Source organism: Lactuca saligna, chromosome 6, assembly GCF_052625555.1.
Source record: "Lactuca saligna cultivar CGN05327 chromosome 6, ASM5262555v1, whole genome shotgun sequence".
Lineage (NCBI taxonomy): Eukaryota > Viridiplantae > Streptophyta > Magnoliopsida > Asterales > Asteraceae > Lactuca > Lactuca saligna.
In genome coordinates this window covers 141,684,912-141,708,062 of record NC_136422.1, presented here as the reverse complement: position 1 = coordinate 141,708,062, position 23,151 = coordinate 141,684,912, and the positions used below count along the sequence as shown (strand labels likewise).

The 23,151-nt window shown below is 33.1% G+C and overlaps 1 protein-coding gene across 3 annotated transcripts; it reads right to left on the bottom strand.

Moving 5' to 3' along the window:
* Positions 1–7,062: 7,062 nt before the first annotated feature.
* On the bottom strand, positions 7,063–22,716 carry LOC145000600 (puromycin-sensitive aminopeptidase-like). 3 transcript variants are annotated; one of them, XM_078959856.1, is made up of 29 exons: positions 22,557–22,716; positions 21,890–22,030; positions 21,723–21,798; positions 21,485–21,561; positions 21,113–21,223; positions 20,962–21,036; positions 20,759–20,866; positions 13,041–13,253; positions 12,893–12,951; positions 12,792–12,819; positions 12,611–12,697; positions 12,487–12,512; positions 12,347–12,410; positions 12,180–12,260; positions 12,048–12,095; positions 11,918–11,941; positions 11,738–11,806; positions 11,515–11,624; positions 11,356–11,436; positions 10,175–10,358; positions 9,960–10,108; positions 9,738–9,876; positions 9,517–9,663; positions 9,354–9,435; positions 8,754–8,929; positions 8,567–8,677; positions 7,940–8,056; positions 7,387–7,458; positions 7,063–7,287 (listed from the first exon to the last, which is right to left on the bottom strand). In XM_078959856.1, the coding sequence occupies exons 2-29, from the start codon at positions 21,950–21,952 to the stop codon at positions 7,207–7,209; spliced, it is 2,658 nt and encodes an 885-aa protein (XP_078815982.1). In that variant the 5' UTR covers positions 21,953–22,030; positions 22,557–22,716; the 3' UTR covers positions 7,063–7,206. The 3 variants fall into 3 exon arrangements, 2 of the variants coding, with proteins under 2 accessions (XP_078815982.1, XP_078815983.1); XM_078959857.1 differs by lacking the exons at positions 7,063–7,287; positions 7,387–7,458 and having other exon boundaries at positions 7,937–8,056; positions 8,567–8,640; XR_013661310.1 differs by lacking the exons at positions 7,063–7,287; positions 7,387–7,458 and having other exon boundaries at positions 8,038–8,056; positions 8,813–8,929.
* Between the last annotated feature and the right edge of the window lie 435 nt (positions 22,717–23,151).

Genomic DNA, 23,151 nt, shown 5'->3' with positions numbered 1-23,151 from the left:
CACATGTTGTTCATGTTGTAAGTAAGTTTGTTACTGACCCTACCTATGTTCATTGGGGAGCTTTTCTCCGTATTCTGAGATATCTTCATGGCACTCAGTTTCAGACTCTCTTGTTTCCTTCGACGTCTTATGTAGCACCTGGTTTCCGGTATGTGAATTTTATTTGAATATTTCCCTATTTTAGCCTTGGACTCGGCGAGTCATAGGTCCGACTCGCCGAGTAGGGACGAGACTCAGGACACGTTTAAGTTGGCGACTCGGCGAGTCCATATCCCGTACTCGGCGAGTCACCGCTGCTGGATGAAACCCTAAATTTCAAGGGTTTGCACCCTATTTAAACCCTCATTCCGCCCCAAACTCGTCCCCATTCACCCCCAGAACTCCCAACATCGTTTCTACCCTTATTTCCTTGAGAGATTGAAGTGTTTTGGAGTGTTCTTGAAGATTTTGAAGAGAAAGAAGAGTAGACCAAGAAGAGGAGAAGGAGACCAGGCATCTTTGTGTCATCTCAACGTTTTCCTTGAGGTATAGCTCGTTTCCCCTTTGTTTTCAAGCTTGTAATCTCTTTTAGCTTCATGGGAGTCCTTCTTGGGCTCTTCCCCAAGCTTGTTTGTGCTTTGTGGGTTGTAATAAGTTGTTAGCCTTTAGATCTAGGCATGATTTAGTCCCTGGAGCTTGGATCTAATGCCTTTATGGGGTCATATTGCATGAAAGCCCTAGATCTACCTCTTTTGGTGCACTTTGAGCCTTAAAATCCATATTGGTGAATATCTACACGTAAAGTTGGAAACTTTACGTGTGATTTGTGCCCTAGAATCCCAGATCTGTGAATGGCATGGACTGGAATCGAGCAAATCGGTGTATTTGATGGATGCATGGCTGCGACTCGGCGAGTCTTATATGTGACTCGACGAGTCTGGTCACGAGTCACTGAATTGGTCCCTTTATGAAGTATCGAGTTGAGCCGTGAGTCACAGGGGGTGACTCGGTGAGTTGGAAGCTGAACTCACCTATGATAGGACTCGACGAGTCAATGCCCTGACTCGGCGAGTCCAAGGCAATCTTCACAGATCAAGAACAGACTCGGCGAGTTTTTCATACAACTCGGCGAGTCTTAGCATAAGTGTTCTTCGGATGAAGATGAACTCGATGAGTTGTTCATACAACTCGGCGAGTAGGATGAAGAGGTTGAACGTCAGTCTAGAAGATGAACTCGTCGAGTCATAGCCTAACTCGACGAGTAGAAACAGGGACTCAGGACAATCGTCTGATAGGGACTCGATGAGTTGGAGAGCCAACTCGGCGAGTCGGGTCAACTGAAAGTTGACTCTGACTTTGGCTTAGAACTAGACTAGGGGTAAAATGGTCATTTTACCCAAATGACAGTTAACAGTGTTTGATTGAGTATGTTGTGGGAATTGCAGCCGGAGGATTTCCGGAGCAGCAGCGGTCAGTTAGTTCCCGATCAGTTCAGCAACTACTTTGAGGTGAGTTACCTTCCAGTAGTGGTGGGTCTAAGGCCACAATGCCGGCCCACCAGTAGGAGACGTATGATAGATGATTGTCTTTGTGATATCATCTAGGTTTGCTATTACCTAATATGTTATATGCTATCATGATACGTTATATGCGATAGTAGTAGAGTTCAGTTGTTAGGACCGCAGGGTAGTCAGATACCCCAGAAACGTCTGACAGTATGTGATGATATGTTTGTATGTTGGCCTGTTATGTTATGCGATAGAGGTAGCAGGAGGGGACCAGTCCCCGAGGATCGGTTGTTAGGACCGATGGGTAGTCAGCACCCCAGAATGGCTTGACATGGGTAGTCAGCACCCCAGAATGGCTTGACACGGGTAGGATGGCACCCCAGAATGGCCGTATGGGTAGGTCGGCACCCCAGAATGGCCGTACCGGGTAGTCAGGCACCCCAGAATAGCCTGGCAGTACATATGTTATGTGTTTGTATGGTATGTGGTACGTTGGGGGAACTCACTAAGCTTTGTGCTTACGTTTACAGTTTTTTTTTCAGGTACCTCTTCACCGAAGGGGAAGGAGCCGGCGCGGTAGCGGCACATCATGCACACACTCTGGTTTCCGCATTTACGAGATTCACTGGGATTGTACTCTGATATTTTAATGGGATGTATGGTTTGACTTTTTAAAACAAGGTTTTGTTTATTAATGTTTTCTAAAGTAATATTTTAAAATGAAATTTTCGGACATGAAAATTGGGTCGTTACATCTTATCTTAAGTTACATGCTTATAGTGATGCTGATTAAGATGGTGATCGCCATGATAGTAAGTCCACCACTGGATTTTGCGTATTTCTTGGAGAGTCTCTCATTTCATGGAAGAGCAAGAAACAGGACGTTGTCTCTAGATCTTCCATGAAGGCTGAATATCATGCTATGGTTGTAACTACATGTAAGATTATCTGGTTACAGTGACTGCTTGCGGATATGGGAGTTCATATTTCTTCACCTACCCCCTTGTATTGTGATAACAAAAGTTCGATACAAATTGCAAAGAACTCCGTTTTCATGAGTGGATGAAGCACATTGAGATTGATGGTCATTTTACTCGTCATCAGTTCTAGCTCGGGACCTTATCGATTATGTTTGTTTCATCAACCTTGCAGCTTGCGAATATTTTTACGAAGGCTCTATCGGCTTCTCGGTTTCGGTTCTTATGTGACAAACTCTCAATGCTTATTGTCGTGACATTGTGAGTTTGAGATGGAATGTTAGCCTATATATTATTAGTCTACTTGTTTATGGGCCCTTTAGTCTTTAGCTCATTAGGTTTTGTCTAGCTAGTATATGTCGCTTTAATGTTTGTAGTCTTTATGCTTTCCATTCGGAACCCTTGTAATTTCTCTTTATTATAATCATATGACAATGTTATTAATGAGGTCAAGATAAGCGGAATTCAATTATGTTTTAACAAATGATGTAGAAGTGATGGTTGTCAAGTTTGTCGACATGGTCATATCGAAAGGATTTGATATCACACTTGAATTGATTATGAAGATATTCACAAAAGTGAAGAAATTTGGTAAAAACACCATACTTGTTGCGTAAAGGATACACCTGAAAAAAAAAGAATATTGGTTTAAAATCATGACATAATAGTGTATTGGCCCATTTCCAACTTTTCAAAGATTCAAACCATAAGGAATCGTTACGAATCTTGATAATTGAAAAAGTTTTCTACCTCGACATCATTATTTGAGTCAAGTTTTACTTTTACAGTAAAACATATATTTGATTGTAATAAGAAATAAGAATCTATGTTTCTTTTCAAATAGAATTGTAAATGGTTTAAATCAAATAAGCTAAATAGATTGAACAATAATAAGAAATATCATTGTTATATATTTAAATTTGAATATTTTAGGATTAATTGCAAATTTTTTCTCACAAAAATAGAAAGATTATTGTTATTGAAATAGGATATCAATACATACCCATAGGCTAAGCACTTTCTTGTTCTATATGTATTTTCATATTTTGTTTAACGTGAGGTTATGTAATCTTTCTACAATTGTGCTATATTCCACATCTTATCTTTATCTGGATCACAAGATGATTAAAATGTCACTGAGACTAGTAATAGATGAATTTCAAATATCATAATGAACCCTATCAAACATTGAATAAACATTTATATTTAAATTAATAAAAGGTAAATGAATGTGTTTTCTAAAATGACTCGCATGACATGAAAAATTAGCATTGTTTTTTATTACAATAAATAAAATGACATTACATTAATGACTTAAGGGCATGAGCACTAAGGTGGACCAAACTTTGATGTGCAACTGGTGACCGAGACTTAATGGTCAGATATAGGTCACATGAGCTTACACATCGAAGAAGGATATGCCGGGTGCGGAAAGCCTTCATAGAAAATCTAAATTTGTCAAATTCAAAGATAACTTTAATGTCTCCGGTCTGAGATTTTCAAAGGTTTATGGGATTTTGTAAGTTTTGATTGCACGACATGGGTGACTGTTATGGATGACCATTACCCACTAATATCATCCTTACTATGGAACACCAAGTTCCAAGTAAATAACACCTTTACGTTTTGGTAATTCAAGTCTTAAATAATGAATTTTGTGGTCACCATAACGTGACAAATGATGCACCATGGCATGGTCACGGCCAGATGAAACGCCCATTCATTAGGGTCCCCACGACATGTCATGATGTTAGCCACGACATGGCGACAGCCAAGTCGTAAAACCCTAATTTTCAGGATTTAAGGCCTATTTAAGGGATGTGATGGTTAGGGCTTGCACACCCTCAGCCTCCATCACATCCCTTTCGACCTAAAAGCACCCATAGCCAACGATGTTGAGTTTTTGAAGTTTTATGGTGGTATTTGGTGAAAAGAAGAAGAATAAGGCATCCATTGTGTGAATATTCAGCAAGCAAGCCCCTCCTTCACTTTCTAGTTCATTTTCTGGACCATTATGAGTCTTCAAGTTTCAACCTTTATGTTTCATGCTTCTAGATCTAGGTTGATTTGCATTATTCTTCAAGATTGGTATAATTTGAGTGGTTAAACTCCTTAAAGTTGGAAACTTTATGGCTCATAGGGTCCACTTAGGGATATATGTTCCAGATTTGAAGATTAATAGAGTCTTGATGTTATGCATGGAGTTTTAGGTCTCATTTCCTCCATTGTTGACCTAGTTGGAGTTCAATACATACAGTGGACATGCATGTCTATAAAGCACCGATTTTTATAACTTATTAGGTGAGGGAAAGCCTTTTGGAAAGTATGGATGGGTAACTTGAAGGATTAAAAGTTTAATACATTAAGTTGGCCAGAACAGTTCCCAAGACGTGGAGGTTTAATTCATACGACGTGGCGTTAGGTGGTCTCCAAAATTGTTTTATTATGGGGTCACCACTAAGCGGGAAATGCTTGGCCATGACATGGTGACCAACTGATGGACTTTTTACCATTGGCTTTTTTTACCAATTCGCTTTCGGTCAACTTGAGGGCTTGGGCTTTGGATTGAGAATTGGTCAATGGTTGTTGTATATGTGACTCGTAGTACCAGTTCTTGGATTGTGTGAGTTGTACTCTTATCTGCTAGGTTGCAAGGTGAGTTCTCTCACTATACTTTGTACTATAGTATGTATTTTTGTGTGTAGGATGTTGGTATGCTGTAGTGATCTAGTAGATTGGTAGATCTGTTATGATTAACTTTATTGTTGATTATTGTTTGTTTGTTTGCATGTGTCGATATATTATGGTTGGGTTGAGGCGGACCTGCTTTGTGCTGTAGGCCATGATAATCGGGTGGTCCATGTGTATGGTAGGCCTTGCGAGGCGCTCCGGTCAAACTGTAGGCCTAAGGGAGCGGTCCAGCTTCCGTAGGACTTGCGAGGCGGTCCAGTAGGCTATATGCTCAGTAGAGCGATCCAGTATCCTGTAGGCCTTGCAAGGCGGTCCAAACAGACTAAAGGCTCATGGGTGTATATGTTATATGTGTATTGTTGTGTGGGGTATTTCATTGGAACTCACTAAGCTTTGGCTTACAGTTGTGGGTTTAAATGTCTCAGATACTTTGGATGATTGGAGAAAGACGAAGGCGTGATCGTGAAAACTATCGTATGGATTTATGTTGAGAGATATTATTGAATACTCTATTTTTTATGACTATGTTTTGGAAACAATGTTTTGTATGACTTATAGTTTTTATGAAAATGACTTTTGAAAAATCAAAATTTTTACTATGGTTTTTGGGACGTTACATACTACCTCCTGTCCTTTCTCATCAACATAGTCGTCCCGCACCTATCTTTATTATTTCCTATGTGTGATTTTGGTCCATTATCCTAGTCCTTGGCATTTCTGCCTCTCGTAGCTCCAACGGAATTTTTTTGTCCCGTGTTGCTTTTGCTTAAGAGATTCTTGTGTGTGTTGACATAACCACGTGTAACCCTTGTAGTACCCCCACTGACATGAAACCCAAGCTTTCCACTGTTGGATATCTGATCTCTAACCCCAAGCCCGGAGCCTTTTCGAAGCTTTATAATATATGGCATTCACTCATTCATATATATCTTATGTTGTCTAAGAAGTCTGCCCTCCGTGTTATGCACTTCATCACTCTCATATGCAATCCTACGGTACCTCAAAGGCAATTTGATGCACGACATTCACATTCTTGTACTAGTCATCGACCACTTGGTCTCATATTCTGATGTTGATTTGGTTGGCAGCTCCATGACATTTCAATCCACCTCTAGGTTATACATATATCTTGATGATAAGCTCCAAGTCCTCAAATGACAACATGTTTTTTCCCATTACAATGTCGAGTTTGAGTACTGGGGTAGCTAATGTTGTGCCAAAAGTGGGTCGCCTTCAAAATCTTCTACTCAAGCTTTCTTGTTCATTTTTCGAAGCCACTGTTGTTTTTTGTGATAATGTTAGTACAATGGATTTAGATTCAAACCCAATACAACACCAGCATACTAAGCATGTAGAAATTGATTCACACTTTTTTATATTGAGATCAATACAAACATAAACCATACAAGAGTTTTCTACAATATCAAACAATAATATAATACTAACTACCAATTTTTTTGTTTAGTTGATAACATGTTGATTGTTTTTCTTAGTATAAATAAGAGCCCTAACCTGTATTGTATGAATTGTTACATCACATATGAAGAACAAATACTTTTGTTCTATCCAAACTATCAAAGTCTTTCATCGCAAAATCATTACATTACCTTCTCTTATTGTATCCATATTTAACTGTATAAGAACTAATAGAAGGTTATGTCCATTTTTACACTATACTCGACTAATTATGATATCGATCAAAACCAAACTAAGCAAAATCATATCCATTTACAAGGTTTGATGACTTTTTTCATATGTATCCCCTCTGACCATGATACATAATTCATCACATATTTTATACATGACACACTTTATAAAATGATATACCTTGTTTTTTATTGTTAAAGTGATCAATTCAATAAGATTATAATGTATTATAATTATTTTAAAAATAAGAACAAAAGGACTAAACCAAGAAAATAGCATTTCTTTTTCACCTAAAGATCTTGAACAAAATCTAAGAAAATTTTTGTAAATTTATTCACGTTCTTGCCATTTACCATTATTCTAATTCATGTTTATAGGAATACCACTTTGATTATATATATATTCTAAACAACCAAACTCTTTAAGACGATTTCATATACGTTCTTTGAGAGCCCATTAGCCGACATAATCATCTCCAGTTGTGCCTGATTTTCCATTTTCGTCAAGAATTAGCAGCATACTTTAAATTTCTTTCTCTTTTTGTTTATTATATCATATGATAATTAAAGGTCAAGGCTCATTACCTTGGCAAGATTTTGGCGGGTATCGTCATAACGCTTCCATCTAGAAAATGATGAAACCACCCCAGATGCCATCTGGATCAAAACAAGGGAAAAATGGTAACTTCAACGACCCCATAAGTTTTGTATTGTTAAAGGGTTAGATGCAGGAGATGACAACATCGTTTTGTTTTTTGTTCATACTATAGCATCCTACTTTCAGTTCTCCCTACTATAGCATTGTACTTTATATAATCTACCTAATCATAGCAATTTACTTTCAATTTTTTTTCTTATTAAGACATTGTACTTTGAAAATCCACCCAAAATAACAATGTCATACAAAGCAATTTTCAGAGTATAATGTCCTAATAAGAAAAAAAAACTAAAATACAATGTCGCAATATAAAGAAATGTAAGCAAATAACTACAATAAAGAAAGTACGTTGCAATTTGTTTTTTCTTGCATTTATTCCTATTGTAAAATGTTGTATAGTGATTAAGGGTGTCTTAAATTCTGATTTTGGTATGACACAAACGAAGAAAGATAAAGAAAGGTAATTTAAGTTATTTTCACCTGAGGATTTAGTTTGTCAAGCTGTAGCACAAATTCTCCCACGAATTTGTAGCCTGACCCGTCTTTAGCGTGGAAGTTAACATATGATGCGCAGAATCCTCCAATAATCGAAAACATCTGTCCAAAATCAAAGTTCAAGAAAATACATAATCACATTTAATATATTAAATGCGATTACAAAAGCTATCATTCAAAATAGTGAGATTCAATTTTAATATTTCTTATTGTAGCCTTAATTGGGATTGGGTTTTAATCATCTTTTATTGTGAATTTATTTAGGTTATAATTACAACATGTATAAAGTAGATTTGAGATAATATATAATGTTTAAATATAATAAAAAAATCATATAAAAAACCATTTCAGTCCTACACGCCAACCAACAGGAGCATTAGATATTTGAATGTAATTCCTCATTTCATTACTCTGTCCATTCCATTCCTTCCAACTAAACATACGATTAGAGTATGATTCAACTTCTAAACCATTAAAACACATTTATCTTTTCAGTAATTGTTTTCTTTTTCTTCAAATTCTACCCGATTGATCCTTATCATTCATATAAAAACTCAAACCAACTCATATTCCCATATAAAATGGTAACCGAAATGAGACTAGAGTTCTGACCTTGTTGGCATTTGTTAGGTCAAATGATGGATGATCCAAAAGTTTCTTAACATTCTCAACATTCCCAGGAATATCTGATGCAGATTGAAGCGAAAGCCACTTGTTAACAACCTAAAAAAAAAAACATAAAAAATATCCATTTTTTATTTCAATAAATCTAAATAAATTACATAAAGTAACAATTTACCAAGAAGTCATGTTGCCATTTGTTATAAAAGTCAGCCAAAGCATCTTCACGAGCTTTACCCGGTTTTTGAGCAATGGCTGCAAGAGCTGAGAATTGATCTGTCATATTTGTTGCACTTTTGTATTCATTCAACACAAGCTCACTCATTTCTTCATCTTCAAGACACGCAAGATACCCTTTTTTTCCAAAAAAAAAAAAAAAAGAGTCAAAATCAAAAACATCAGCACTTGTCAATATAAAAAAAGGGATAAATGCAAGAAATAACAACATCCTTTCGTTATTTGTTTATGATACTTATAACACCCTACTTTAATTTCTTTCGACTATTACATTGTAGTTTTGATTTTGATTAAGGCATTATACTTCCAAAATTGTACCCAATTATAGCATTGTACTTATAACTTTTTTTTTTCTTATTAGGACATTGTACTTCGAAAATTCTATCAAGCTATAACATTGCACATGAAAAATAAAAAATATAAAGACATTTTTACTTCGAAAAATCTACTCAATTATAAAAAAATGATGTGGTTGGTTGGCATTTGTAGAATTGGTTAGAGTTTTCAACATATAGCATTTTAATAAGAGAAAAAATAATACCAAGGGTTGTGTTCTTAAGAGCACGTCTTGCCATATTCACATGATCAAACTTATACTTCCCTGAGCTCCTGTTTTCTTTTACCTATAAAAAATGTCAACATTAACTAACACAATGTTCATAATTCAAGGGGGTGGGGGTGGGTAGGAGGCATATTTTTTTTACCTTGTTTATGAATTCTTGCTTCAACTCCAAAGCAAGTTGTTTTCTAATAAAAGATTGAACAACATGAACAGCATCAGGGTCTGCTACTTCCATCATGTCCATAATCTCACCTTCACCAGGGAGTGTTATTGCTTTTGAAATAAATTCCTAAATATATACCAATCAACTTAGTGTTCAATCACCTCAAATCTTGAAAACTATAACAACTAAAAGAAAAATACCTTGTCTAGACTCGAATCCAAAAGAATACATTTAATACCATGCACAAACTGTGGATCAAGAACCAATTTCTCATCTTTTTGAAAGTTAACAACTTGATTGAGCATCAGTTTCCTTGCCAATATTTGTCCAGCTTCCCAACTTCAATAATAATAATAATAACAACAGTTGAATGGCTAAATCAAGAAAAATGGTGAAACTACATAACATTTTGTCTTTCTTACCGATTAAATCCATCTGAATCATGAGCAAGAAGGAAAAACAAATCGTTTTCTGTGAGATCAGAGTGTAGGCGAATAGGAGCACTATAACCCCTTAACAGTGATGGAATCGGTTTTTCATCCAAATCATGGAATACAAATTCTTCTTCACCCTAAATTTAAATGATTTAGTTAGTAGATGGATAACTTGTATGGGGCCCTACAAAGTGTAAAATTACCTTTGTAACCCTGAGAACAGTAGTGTAGACATGCTGAGCACCAGATGTAATGGACACTAACTTCCCATCTTGATAGAAAGATGATAAAGGCATGTCTTTTCCACTTGAATCAAGAAGCCCCATAGCCACAGGAATGAACATTGGCTCTTTTAAGTGCTGACCTGGCGTAGGTGGCACTGTTTGACTGAAAAAAAAATACAATTAAAAAAAAAATCAAAATAATGATCAGAAGATGCTAGCTGAAAAGTTAGCTGCTAGTTGATAAAAAATGTTGTTTTATAAAAACTAGTTGATAGATGTAAAATGATATAGGACATGTAGAAAAATGATTCAATGCCATAAGAGAAATACCTAATACCTTTCATTGAGTTAAAATAGGTAATACATAACACTTCTCTAGTTATTTGTGTTTAACTGAAATTTTGTGCATCACATTTCATATTCACAATATTATCACGAATTTCTAAAGGCCCCAATCTTTTTCCATTGTATCATAGTTGTTCTTTACTTTTTTTTTTAATGAGATCTTTTACCAACCTTTTTAGATAAATATTTTTTCATTATATCATATATTTTCTAATTTAGATAATACCTTAATTTGATTATCAACTTTAAAAATAGAATTTTTAAAGTTGTTGAATGTTTTCTAAAATTAATAAGAAAAATGATAAGTATGTCTAATTTGTCGTAATCAGTAATCATCAATGTTTCATTGTAGATATCATGTAATAAAATAAGTCAAACAAAACCTTGTTTTCATGTTTCATTGTGTTGTTTTTATTTTTAAATGACATATTCATCATCAAATTACTAATACATAACATTTATTGTGGTTTTTAAAAACCAAAAAGGGTATATTCAGAAGAATTTCAAAAAAACTCCATAAGCTCTTTGAAACGATAGTCTAGGTAGTTTTTTTTTAGAAAAGGTAGTTTATAAGCTACTTTTTAGTTTACAGATATGACAACCCAAAAAGCTTAAAAATAAACTAGTTGTGGCATGTCAAACATAACCTTAGTCCCACATGATTTCTTTTTGGGTTAGACAAAAAATGTAATTTTGTCCAATTGACATCGGTTACGCTCAACCTCTTTAGGTGGAAAGGACAAAAATATTATATTTTTTGTGTTAGTATATCTGTCTCAGTCTCAGTCCAATGCACACAGTGTCTTAAAACTTACCTAAATTTCAAAGAGAATGTACGAGATTCAACATTGTAAGAAGATGTAACCTTCACGATAGGGGTACCGGCTTGTGAATACCTAAACATGAGTCATGTTTGTTAACATAATAATTATTTTAACAAAAACCGTTAAAAAAAGGTGGTAAAAGTAAAATACCATAATAAGAAATTAGCAAAATCCACATTGTTAGCATCTCTCATAGCAGCAAAGAAATCTTCACAAGTTACTGCTTGCCCATCGTGCCTTTCAAAGTAAAGATCTGTTCCCTAAAACAACAAACATCTATTCTACATTGCAATTAAGTGCTAAATGCAAAAAATAGCAAAATACTTTCATTTTTTCAGTATTATAGCATCTTATTTTTGTTTTCTTATATTACCTTCCGGAACCCTTCATTTCCCAATAAAGTTTTGTACATGCGGACAACTTCAGCACCCTTTTCGTACACCTGTAAATATAAATTATACAAAAAATGGAATTCATGATTTATCATCTTTTTGTTTATTCATGTCGAAATAGATCAAAGAGGAAACCAATGGTGAATATATCGGAACCATACCGTTGATGTATAGAAATTGTCCACCTGGAAGGCGGGGTGGGGGAAACAGTTGAAAATAGAGGGTAAGTTTTGAAACTTTAATAGAAAAAAGACAGTTTAAAAAATGTAAATGAGTTCTAGTCTTCTAGACCTTAATGTAAGAGTGAGGCCTAACAGGGTGAGCCATGGGTCCCGCATCCTAAAAAAGACAATGATTAATTACAATTAAGAAAAGGAAAAAAGCAATATTTAATTCATGTCCAGTTAGATTAAAGATGAAAACCCGTGAAAATTGATATGTACGAAGCTTTGAAACATCACCAATTCTCTTAACTGTACGACTACCTAAATCAGATGAAAATTCCTGCAAAACATGTTATAATCATTAAACGCTTATTAATGCAAATGATATAATATAATGATTTTTTTAATTCTACAACAAGATCTTACTTGATCACGAAAAACGGTAAGACCTTCCTTCAAACTCAATTGGAACCAATCACGACATGTCACCCTATAAAAATATCTATAAATCAAAAAGAAATTTTATATTTTTTAGCATATAATCAATAAAAGTTATATAAGCAAACCTGTTGCCAGTCCAGTTATGGAAATACTACAATATATAGAAGGGTATACATACACGTTATTATTTGAACAATTAAGTAATATATTTTTTCTTAAAAAATACCAAATGAATCAAAAATCTCAAACCTCGTGACCAATAACACCCAAAATTGCAGCATAATTTGCATCTGATGCGGTCTCCGGTGATGCCAAAACAAGCTTAGAATTGAAAATCTATTAAAAATGAAAAAAAAAACATTTTTTTTTTGGAAAAAAGATTATAGACTTTATAGCTATATAATTTACTACTACATGTCTATACACATACATTTAAGCTCTTGTTTTCCATGGCTCCCCTGTCAATTTAAAACCAATTAAAATGTAAGTAGAGAAATAAAATCTAGACAAATAAAAAAAACTTTTGCTTACAAGAAATCAGGAACAACTACGATGTTGAAGAGATCAAGATCATACTCTCGCCCAAAAACCTAAAGTAAGATATGAAAAGACAAAAATGCCCATGAGTAAATATGTAAGAAAAAAAGGTGGAAATGAGTATATGGAAAGAAGAACGAACATCTTCATCCCATTTCATGGCGGCTTTGAGAGAATACATGGCGTGTTCGGTTTTTGGGAGATCTTGTGGTGAGGTCCATATTCTTAAAGCAACTTCACGACCCGAGTATGTTGTGAAAGTGTCATCTCTGCTCTCTAATTGTCCTACAACTAATGCAAAAAGATAGCAAGGTTTCTTGAACGGGTCTTCCCAGACAGCAAAATGCTTCCCACCCTGAAATCAAGAACTTAATCTGGTAAGCTATATATGTGTGTTTCTTTTTTACTTAATGCATAAAGAACGGCTTAATTTGATAAGACATATATGCGTGTTTTTCTTTTTTACTTGGTGAAGAAAGAATGACAAGATTTTGTAAGGTATATATAGGTGTTTCTTTTTTTACTTAATGTAGACAAAATTTTATAAAATGTATATGGATGTTTCTTTTTCAATTAATAAAGAATGATAAATCTTGGTAAGGTTTTATACAAGTGTTTCTTTGACTTAATGCACAAACAACGACTTAATTTGATAATCTATATATGGTTGTTTCCTTTTAAATTATATATTGGTGTAATTATATTTTTTTTTAACCATAATAAGATAATACGTAATCGACAATTTCATATAGCTTGTCAAAATGAAACCAATCACCGTTGTTGCAACGTGCGGACACTTTACTAGAATATATATATATATATATATATATATATATATATATATATATATATATAAGAAGTAAAGCAGATTATTAGCAAAAAACAAAAGCACACAAGAAACAATATTTATGTGATCCGTTAAAAGTGACTTACGTTTACAGGTAGGAAGGGAGTATTCTTTATTTCAGAGTTCTCAAACAGATGTTACAAGTAAAAATTCATAGAGATCCACCTATCACTCTAGAATACAAGACACTTTAAATGACTGGCATGCATCCTTATCTATACCGAAGGGATCAGACCTAAAACCCTAATGGGTCAAACCCATTATCTCATAGGCCCATGAAAGGTGTCAACCAATCATAATCCGTCATGCAGAAGCTTCTGGAACGTTCATCCATGACATACAACACATGAGTACCAACATCACACATGATGAAGTACCATAAGTCATAGTGGAGCATCATAATGCACATGTGGCGCATCATAAACACTAGTGACCCAACATCCATGATGGTGGCACAACATGGTGTACTCCTTGAGCATCACCAACTTCTAGAGTATCATTGAACAATCTTGAGCATCATAGAAGACTTTATAGCATACGTGACTCATCAGGGATATCATGGCTCATCAATGAATCAAGATGGCGCATCTTGCACCAAGATGGGCACATCTTACATAATGATAGCCCATACTGTATAAGGATGGCGCAACATCCTTCAAGCTTGGCACAACTTCCTTCCAAGGTGACGCGATTACAACTTCCTTCCAAGGTGGCACAAGATCTTCCAGGTTGGCACGTCTTCCACTTTGGCAAAACATGATCCAAAGTGGCGCAACATGTATGCCAATGGCGCAACATGCTTCCTAAATGGAGCAACATGTTTGCTACTTGGCGCAACACCTAATCAAATGGCACAACTATGCATCAAGTTTCCCCATTCCACTCCCAAGTGCTCCAAACCTCTTCCAGGTGCTCCATACCCTCGTTTAAACGATATGTTCCTTTGGAAGATGATTCATTCCCTTATCAGATGATTCATTCATTTGTTACATGCTTCATGAACCCAAGTGCTCCATTGAATTCGAATGCTCCATGAGAATGCTCTAAATGATCAAGTCATATTTAACTAATATACATACATACATGTATGCATGCATGAATACATACATACATGCATGCATGTATGTATGCATATTTGCCAAAAAAACTAGTATTTTTTTTGCCACATGTTTGTTTAACTTTATGATGCATCTAACCTGGTTCAAAGTTACAAATTGATAATGCCCGCCAGTTTTGCCTCAACTATCCTTTAACCTCGACTCCACTATCCCTACCAAGTTTCTCTTCACTTGATTTTCTTTTGTTTCATTTGATTTAAATACATAAGGTATACATTTCTAATTTGATATGTTTTTTATAAGTTAATTTGAAGAAGTCGGCTTATATAGTCATCAAGTTTTGAAGTAATTTGATCTTTTGTTGCATCGTGCTTAAATTCCAAAAAAAAAAAGTCTCTCTCTCTCTCTCTATGGGTCCAAATTTTCACAAATTTTGTTTATCGCTTGGTTGCAGGTTTTATGATGAAGCTTTCTAGCAAGAATTATGGAATCAAAAGAGTTTGTGTTGGTTCAATTCTCTCTCAATTTTTTTTTTTCGATTTGTATGGCTCGATTCAATTTAAAGATTAAAATTGAGGTCAATTTAAAACAAAAAGAATGATTTGGGGTTGCTCTTTTTTTTCTTTCTATTTTTGAATTGGAGTTTTGACTTACTTGACCATCAAAGTTTCAAATTTAACTCGGTTTAGTCCCTAAAGATTTATTCACGCTAAACTAGACCTTAAGGCCTGTTCGTTTTGCCCCGTACGACCTCCTAAAGCCGGTTACCCGGTTCTCCTGCCTACGTGGCATCATAAATTAGACTCCGAACTTGAAGCTTTTTAATTTTTTTTTAATTAAAATTAAACTCGGTTTTAAATCTTTTTAGTCAAAACTAAACTCGGTTTTATGTTTTTTTCGTACATTTTTTATTGTTTTTCATTTTTTGGTTTTATTTTTCAGTAATTTGATAATTTTTTTAATAGTTTTCAAAAGTGTAAAGCGTGTAAAGATATTAGAGTATATTACAATTTTGTGCTTTGAATTTTTTTTTTAATAATTTTGGTTATGTATGGTTTGCTAATTTCGTAATTTTTTTATTTCGATTGAAAAAAAACTATAACTTCAATGTGTGTGTATATATATATATATATATATATATATATATATATATATATATATATATATATATATATATATATATATATATATATATATATATATATATATATATATATATAGTGAGGGCTCAAATATGTAATTTACTCAATTTTAATTAATTGGTAGACTTAATATAAAGAAATGTTAAATATGATTATACATGATAAATGTTTTCAACCGGTACAAATTGTTTGTTATAAAATTATAATAAATTAATTTATATATAAATGCTAACTTAGATTATTATATTCGACATAAACTTAATGTCATGAAGAAATAAATAAAATAGAAAAGAGGAATTTGGCATCACGTTTTTGATTGGTTGGAAATTCTTTCATATTCCTATTTGCAAATGTGTGTTTGGGAGTGTTTTGATTGACTTTTTTGAAATATCAAGAATTTATGTTCTTTAAAAAAAAATAACATTTTTCCTAAAAAAAATTAATGTTTATCAACTTTTTAACTTATTAACTTTTTAAAAAGAATTCCAAAACACCCAATCACATCCTATTCAATTGTTGCTGATAATTATATTTATTAAAATTCAAGTTTCATCCTAAGAGAATTGAGCATGGACAACACGATATAATGTTATGGGTTAGGTGACACCTCTTAACCTAATTATAACATGAGGAACACTGCCCTCCATTTCATGTTAATAGGCGTTATGTTATAAGATGTGGTAACGACAACATACCTCAACGAAAGAAATCAACAAATCACCATTTTCTTATTATTATTGTTCTTCTCTCTCTTTTCTTTCTAACTATGAACATGTTATAGCATTTCAACACCACCCCCACTTCTAGTTATGATATTAGATTATTAGTAGTGTGATGTGGCATGTGATGTGATAATTTTGTGGTGTTATAAGAACGACCTATACCTACTAGTCTAAGTCGTGAACAAAGAAGACGAAGTTGTGAATGACTCAATCAAAGAGGAATTCACATTCTTACCTTTGAAATGTATTTGGTAGGTTTTCGTGCACGCTAAAATTTCAAATCTTTGCTTATTGATACAATCTATACTTTTCAATCAAATAGTTTTGAAGAAGTGTCTATATATGTTGAAGTTCTCCACCTATCCAAAGGGGTCTTTTGGAGATACAATCTTGGGTTCCATATATATTTACAACTCCAACCACTAGGTCAAAGGTCTTTTGGTACATACATATGCTTTCTTAACATGGAATTAAAGAATTTTGTTGATAGTGTGCTTATTTTTGGAAAGAAATGAAGGAATTGAATAAAAAAAATGCCCCTCTGGCCATATATGAATTGTGGAAAAGGATTCATGAATATTGTCTATGAGGATGATTAATGAGAAGTTCATTTGAGACTCTTTTTTTCTTATTCCAGAATCAGTTTTAGCTGATAAAAACATTTTTTTTTTTTTTTTCCAATTTCTTGCTTTTACCGTGGGAATAAAAAGGTAACACCCTTTTCAATGTGATGCAAATTATTCTGAAACAAGTTTTTGATGCCCATCTGAATCAGTAGTCTACAATTCCAATCACCAATCCATCTAAAATCAAGAGAGTTATATAATTTATTAACTTGTGATATCTTTCTCTCTTTTTTTTTCTTGTTCTTTTATGCATCCCCTGTTTGCAACATTTATTAAACCATATTTATAAATTTGGATTTTTACCTCATTTCCTTTATTTGTAATGCTAATAAAACCGAAGTTTGACAGATAAGTAGGTGTTTAAGGGAATTAATTTTTTGTTTAATTGAATACCCAAACCCCATAATAGATGGAAGAAGAGGTAACTATAATATAGCATCTCTTTGTCAGACGTGTATGTGTAAGTGTAAGTGCAACTGCCAATACAAAAAAGTTATGGTGAATGTATGTAAAACTTTCTTTCTTCTTTGGTAAATTTCAAACTTCCATTTACAATCATTTACACGGTTGTTTCTTTTTTACTTCATGACTTAATAGATTAGACATTTAATGTGGTGAGTTATACATGGTATGTTTCTGTTTTACTTTGTTTGTTATGGGTTAAGCCAAAAATATTGCTCTTAATGTATTAGGATACCAACCAATTACTCTCTTTCATGTTAAAATTGATGAATATTGTGAAACAATAGTCATGTTGGATTGTAAGGATAAAATAGTCATTTAGTTTTTGAAACAAATATGCAAGACTTGATCCAAACTTATATCATTCCCAATTCAGCCTCATAGTTTCTTTGTATAATGATTTTCTTTTTCTTGTGTTTTTATCATGATACCATCTTAGGTTAACATTAACCATAGCTTATATTTCAGAGATGCATGCAGTCTTTTTTATATCCTCTCAGGATCCAGCCGTTTTCTTCTAATTATAGCATTGCCCATATTCTATAATTAAAAAAAAAAACACACACACACATACACACCACAATCCAAAACTCCCTTTCACTATACATACCTTGAGTTGTCATGTCTAATAATATCAAAATCCAAAACTTCCTGTCATTATGGTGTATCCATGCATTGTTTGTCATGTCTTAAAAGACCAAGTGACCATATTTATTGTTGGCCCGAGGTAACTTGCACGTTTGGTCTCTAAATTTATTTTTTAAACTTGAAAGGTCCATATAATTTGTTTTTGTTGCACGTTTGGTCCCTATAGTTTGGGGTAATTTACTCTAATTTTATATGATTTTTTTTTCACACGTTTTGATGTGGTTTTCCCGATGCTTAGAGAACTTATCACTTATGGATTTTATATGCACAAATTCGTAATAAAATAAAATTGACTTTTGGGTCCATAAGTATAAAATATAAAGATGTGATGGAGAAAAAAGTAAAAGAGATGAAAGGAACTTTAACGGGTGAGTGATGAGTATTGAGTAGTGAGGGCAAATGTATATGGGAAAGGAATAGGGGGTGTGGGGTTGGTTATTCGTTTTAAGTCTATTTGGGACTATTTTGTGGCAAACAAACATTGACGACGCTCTATGTCCAAATTAAAAACTTGGGACTTAATTCTATGTATATATATATATATATATATATATATATATATATATATATATATATATATATATATATATATATATATATATATATATATATATATAAAACCATATGGACAATTTTTGTAATTTGACAAAATTATATAAATAGTCCACATGCTTGACAAAAAATCACATGTTCCTTCCTAACCCATGTAAAATATTCCTACTACCCTTTTTTAATTTTTTTAGTACTTATTTCTGTTTATATTAATGCTATATTAGAAGGCCATCCCGCCCCTCTTCTCCTTTACCTTCACAACCACCTCCATACATCACCAAAAAATTGGATATTTGGGATTTCGGATTGTAATAATAACATTTACAATTTCTAATATTCGTGTTATTAATACAATTATCGGATATTCAAATTAGTTATGGTAGTTAAAGAGTCTAAAAGTTGGGCATCATATGATTTTGAACGTATATAAATTGCTAACTACCATAACTAATTTGCTTTTAACCAAAATAACATTGTATTTATGATTGGTTAACCAAAACAACATACTTAGTCGTTAAATGAAAACAATTCATTGAAATTAAACCAATCATCTTCGTTTCAACAAGCATGTATTTTGCTAGTATATATATGAGTGTTTATTTTTTATTTAATATATGGGTGTTCCTTTTTTTACTTGATGTAGAAAAAAATTTGTAAGCTATATACGGATGTTTCTTTTTTACTTGATAAATAAAGAATGAAAAAACTTAGTAAACATAAGTTGTTTTTTAGTGTCTGACAATTTCTGCTTATAGATGTAAAATGACCAATATATATATATATATATATATATATATATATATATATATATATATATATATATATATATATATATATATATGAGAGAGAGAGAGTTAATATTGTAAATTGGTGTAAATAAGGCATAAGATATTTTAGATAATTTAGAACCCACTGACTTATGAAAAACTCTTTATTTACATAAACAAGCAAAACCCACTGACTTATGAAAAACTCCTTATTTATGTAGACAAGCACTTATAATTTTAATCTAGCCAAACACTGAAAACTACTTATCAACGATACCAAACCGCAATAAGCTAATAAGTACTTTAAAAAGCAATCCCAAACACCCCCTTGATCTCTAGTAAGCTATATATATATATATATATATATATATATATATATATATATATATATATATATATATATATAGAGAGAGAGAGAGAGAGAGAGAGAAGTAGGTTTCGTTGAGATTCCGAAAAAAATAGAGATATTAAGATTTAACCTCAGCCATATATTTCTCATTTAGCGTTTCCACGTACCGGCGCGATGAGAGAGTTATAATCATAAATGATTATTCAGCGATGCCTATTCCTTTTTTCCCCACCACCATAACCGCCATCACCACTACCACCTTCGTCGCCTATACCACGGTCATCTTTGCCACCAACCACCATAATCATATATGATTAATCAATCTGTTACCAAACATATATATGTATAATCATTTATGATTAAACATCGATGTAAACATGTATAATCATATATGATTATACCTCTCTGCTATATAAGCATTTATGATTAGACATCTTACTGCTGCCGGTACAATGGTGCGTTAGAGCAGCCAATGAGAAATATACGCTGATGTTGAATCTCAATATCTTTATTTCTTTTTGAATCTATATATATATATATATATATATATATATATATATATATATATAGAGAGAGAGAGAGAGAGAGAGAGAGAGAGAAAGAAAGATATATATGGGTGTTGTTTTTAATTTTATGTAGAAAGAATGAACTAATTTGTTAAACTTTTTATTCGGAAAGAATTTTCACCTCTAGGTCTCCTTGCTCAATGAGGTTTCCATTGGACAACAACACAGGGTACAATGACTTGTCAGCCTCAATATGACAAGTATATTTCGCCATAATATCAGGGCGATCCTAAAACCAAAATAATAATAATAATAATAGCAAGAAAAAGAAAAAAGAATAACTAGAAAACAAATAAATATCAATAATCAGTTGATATAAAGAACCTGAAAATAAGTTATCTTTCTGAAACCTTCCGCTTCACATTGTGTGCAGAAATTACCAGACGACTTGTAAAGACCCTACAAAACATTACAAACATTAATCAAATTTTATCGATTTCTATAAAGAAAAAACTTGCATAGTAACTTTCTTTACCTCAAATGATGAGTTCTTTTGTAAAACTTCGGTTATGGTTTCCAAGATAAAACTCCCACTTGGAGGTGCTTTGAGAATTAGATGTCGAGCATCTAAATGATAATATCCCTCCTAAAGAAAAAAAAAAAAAATGTAAGCTTTGGGTGTTTTTTTTTTACTTGATGAACTTAATGTGGACATAACTTAATTTGAAAAAGAATGACTTAATAAATGAGCTCAAGGAAACGAGGCTTTCCACATTAAGTAAAACTTCTCACAAATTTTCTCTTCATCTTTTCGTTCCATTTCCAAAATGAATCCTCATTTTCTCAAAATACAAATAATTAACATCATTTATCAAGAAACTTAAATGGAAATTTAGCGTTTCCATACCTCCAATTCATTTCCACTAATCTTAATTGAAATCAGCTTGAGATCAATCCCATCCAAAACCAATGGAGCAGCGACACCTATCGAAAAAACATCCGTTCACTAAACAATCAAGAAAATAACATAACTTTGACTCTGTTGCACATCTTTTCATTTAATCAGTATATATTATTAGAAATTAATTAATATACTTATTTTGGAAAGAAAAAAAGTGTATCTCAATGAAAATCACAAAGCAGACCATCGACTCTAGGGACAACGCTGATTTTTGCACACACGATTGTCGTTTCTTCACCCAATGAAAAACTTAAATCCACCTGGATTAAAAATTCATTAACTCAAAACAAAAACCATAAAAAAAAAAAAAAAAAAAAAACATGCATTTTAGTTGAACAAAGTACTACAAACCGTATCAAAGTAGTAATCGGGTAATTTGTAATCTTTTAGGAAAATCTCTTTAGGAACCTCCATTTTCGATTCTTCAAATGATATTGATAAGGATCGGGTTGCCACAGAACAAACGAGTCTCCTACTCGTTTAATTAGTTCTCTAAAAATCAAACATGAATCATTATTAATAAAGAATTAGAAAAAGATTAACCGCTGAATAACGGTAATGCAATCGATAACTTTTGTGGAAATTTTTATTAAGTCAACCAGATAAGAATCAAGAACACAAACGAACTTAAAGATTAATAAATGGTATTCGGTAATCATATGTGCAGACGAAATCAAACCCAATAGAAAACTCATCGGCAAGCTCGAACGTTTGCAGTTTGCATGGAATAATCAATCGAGCCATGGTCAACTAATCAAGATTCCAGTAAATTCGAAAAAAAAAAAAGGTATAAATTATTATTGCAGGAAAAAAAGATATCCAGATAAACAAAGCCCCACAAAAAGAAATAATAATAAATCTAACCATTTTAAACCCTAAGTCCCTAATTGATACAATCGACTGTGAAGTGAGCTACCAGTTGGTGTTTCTTATACGGCTTGTATACAAGATAGGGTTAATTTGAAATAATGGTCAGGAAAAATCTGCTTAAAAACACGAAAATGAAAGATGAAATTACCTTTATTCGATCTGAGTGATCAGTGATGGGGTGGGAATCGGAGAGCATCGAGCAAACGTAAGATGAAACAAAGATAAAAAACAGAATCGGACCAAAGAGAAAGAGCGGATATTTAGTCGTCTAGATAAAGTTTTGATGATGATAACGTATAGATGGGTATGGCCGTGTTAGTTGGATTTGTAACTTTTTACAAATTAATTACACTATTTTTTTCTTAATCAAAAGATTTATTTTGTAAATTGTAATAATCTATAATCCCTAGAAAATAGTATTTGGCATTTTGGCATGAAAGGGGTGTAAACGGGATCGGACATCCAACTGGAATTGACATTTTACTAGAATCAAGAAAGTTAATAACTTTCCTGGATCAATATAAGGAGGGGCGGAGCGTCAACATTTGATTTGAGTGGTCGGAAGTATAATATGTATAAAAATTGGTGAATAGTGGGTCATGACCAAAATTTTATAATTTTGGGCCTAATATGAACAAAATTAAAGTAGAGGGACTATATGTAACAAAAAAATTAAGCTCCCCCCCCAATAAAGCTTTGCCCCTGAATATAAGGAAATCGGTTCCGGGTACGGGACTGGGTAC

What these genes read in the sequence shown, in the direction of transcription:
- LOC145000600 (XM_078959856.1), bottom strand. Translation starts at nt 21,952, where the DNA reads ATGGAGGTTCCTAAAGAGATTTTCCTAAAAGATTACAAATTACCCGAT. An exon ending in GAAATGAAGGGTTCCGGAAG is followed by an intron (nt 11,625 to 11,737) that starts GTAATATAAGAA and finishes TTGTTGTTTTAG; the next exon opens with GGAACAGATCTTTACTTTGA. An exon ending in TTTGCTAATTTCTTATTATG is followed by an intron (nt 11,437 to 11,514) that starts GTATTTTACTTT and finishes ACTCATGTTTAG; the next exon opens with GTATTCACAAGCCGGTACCC.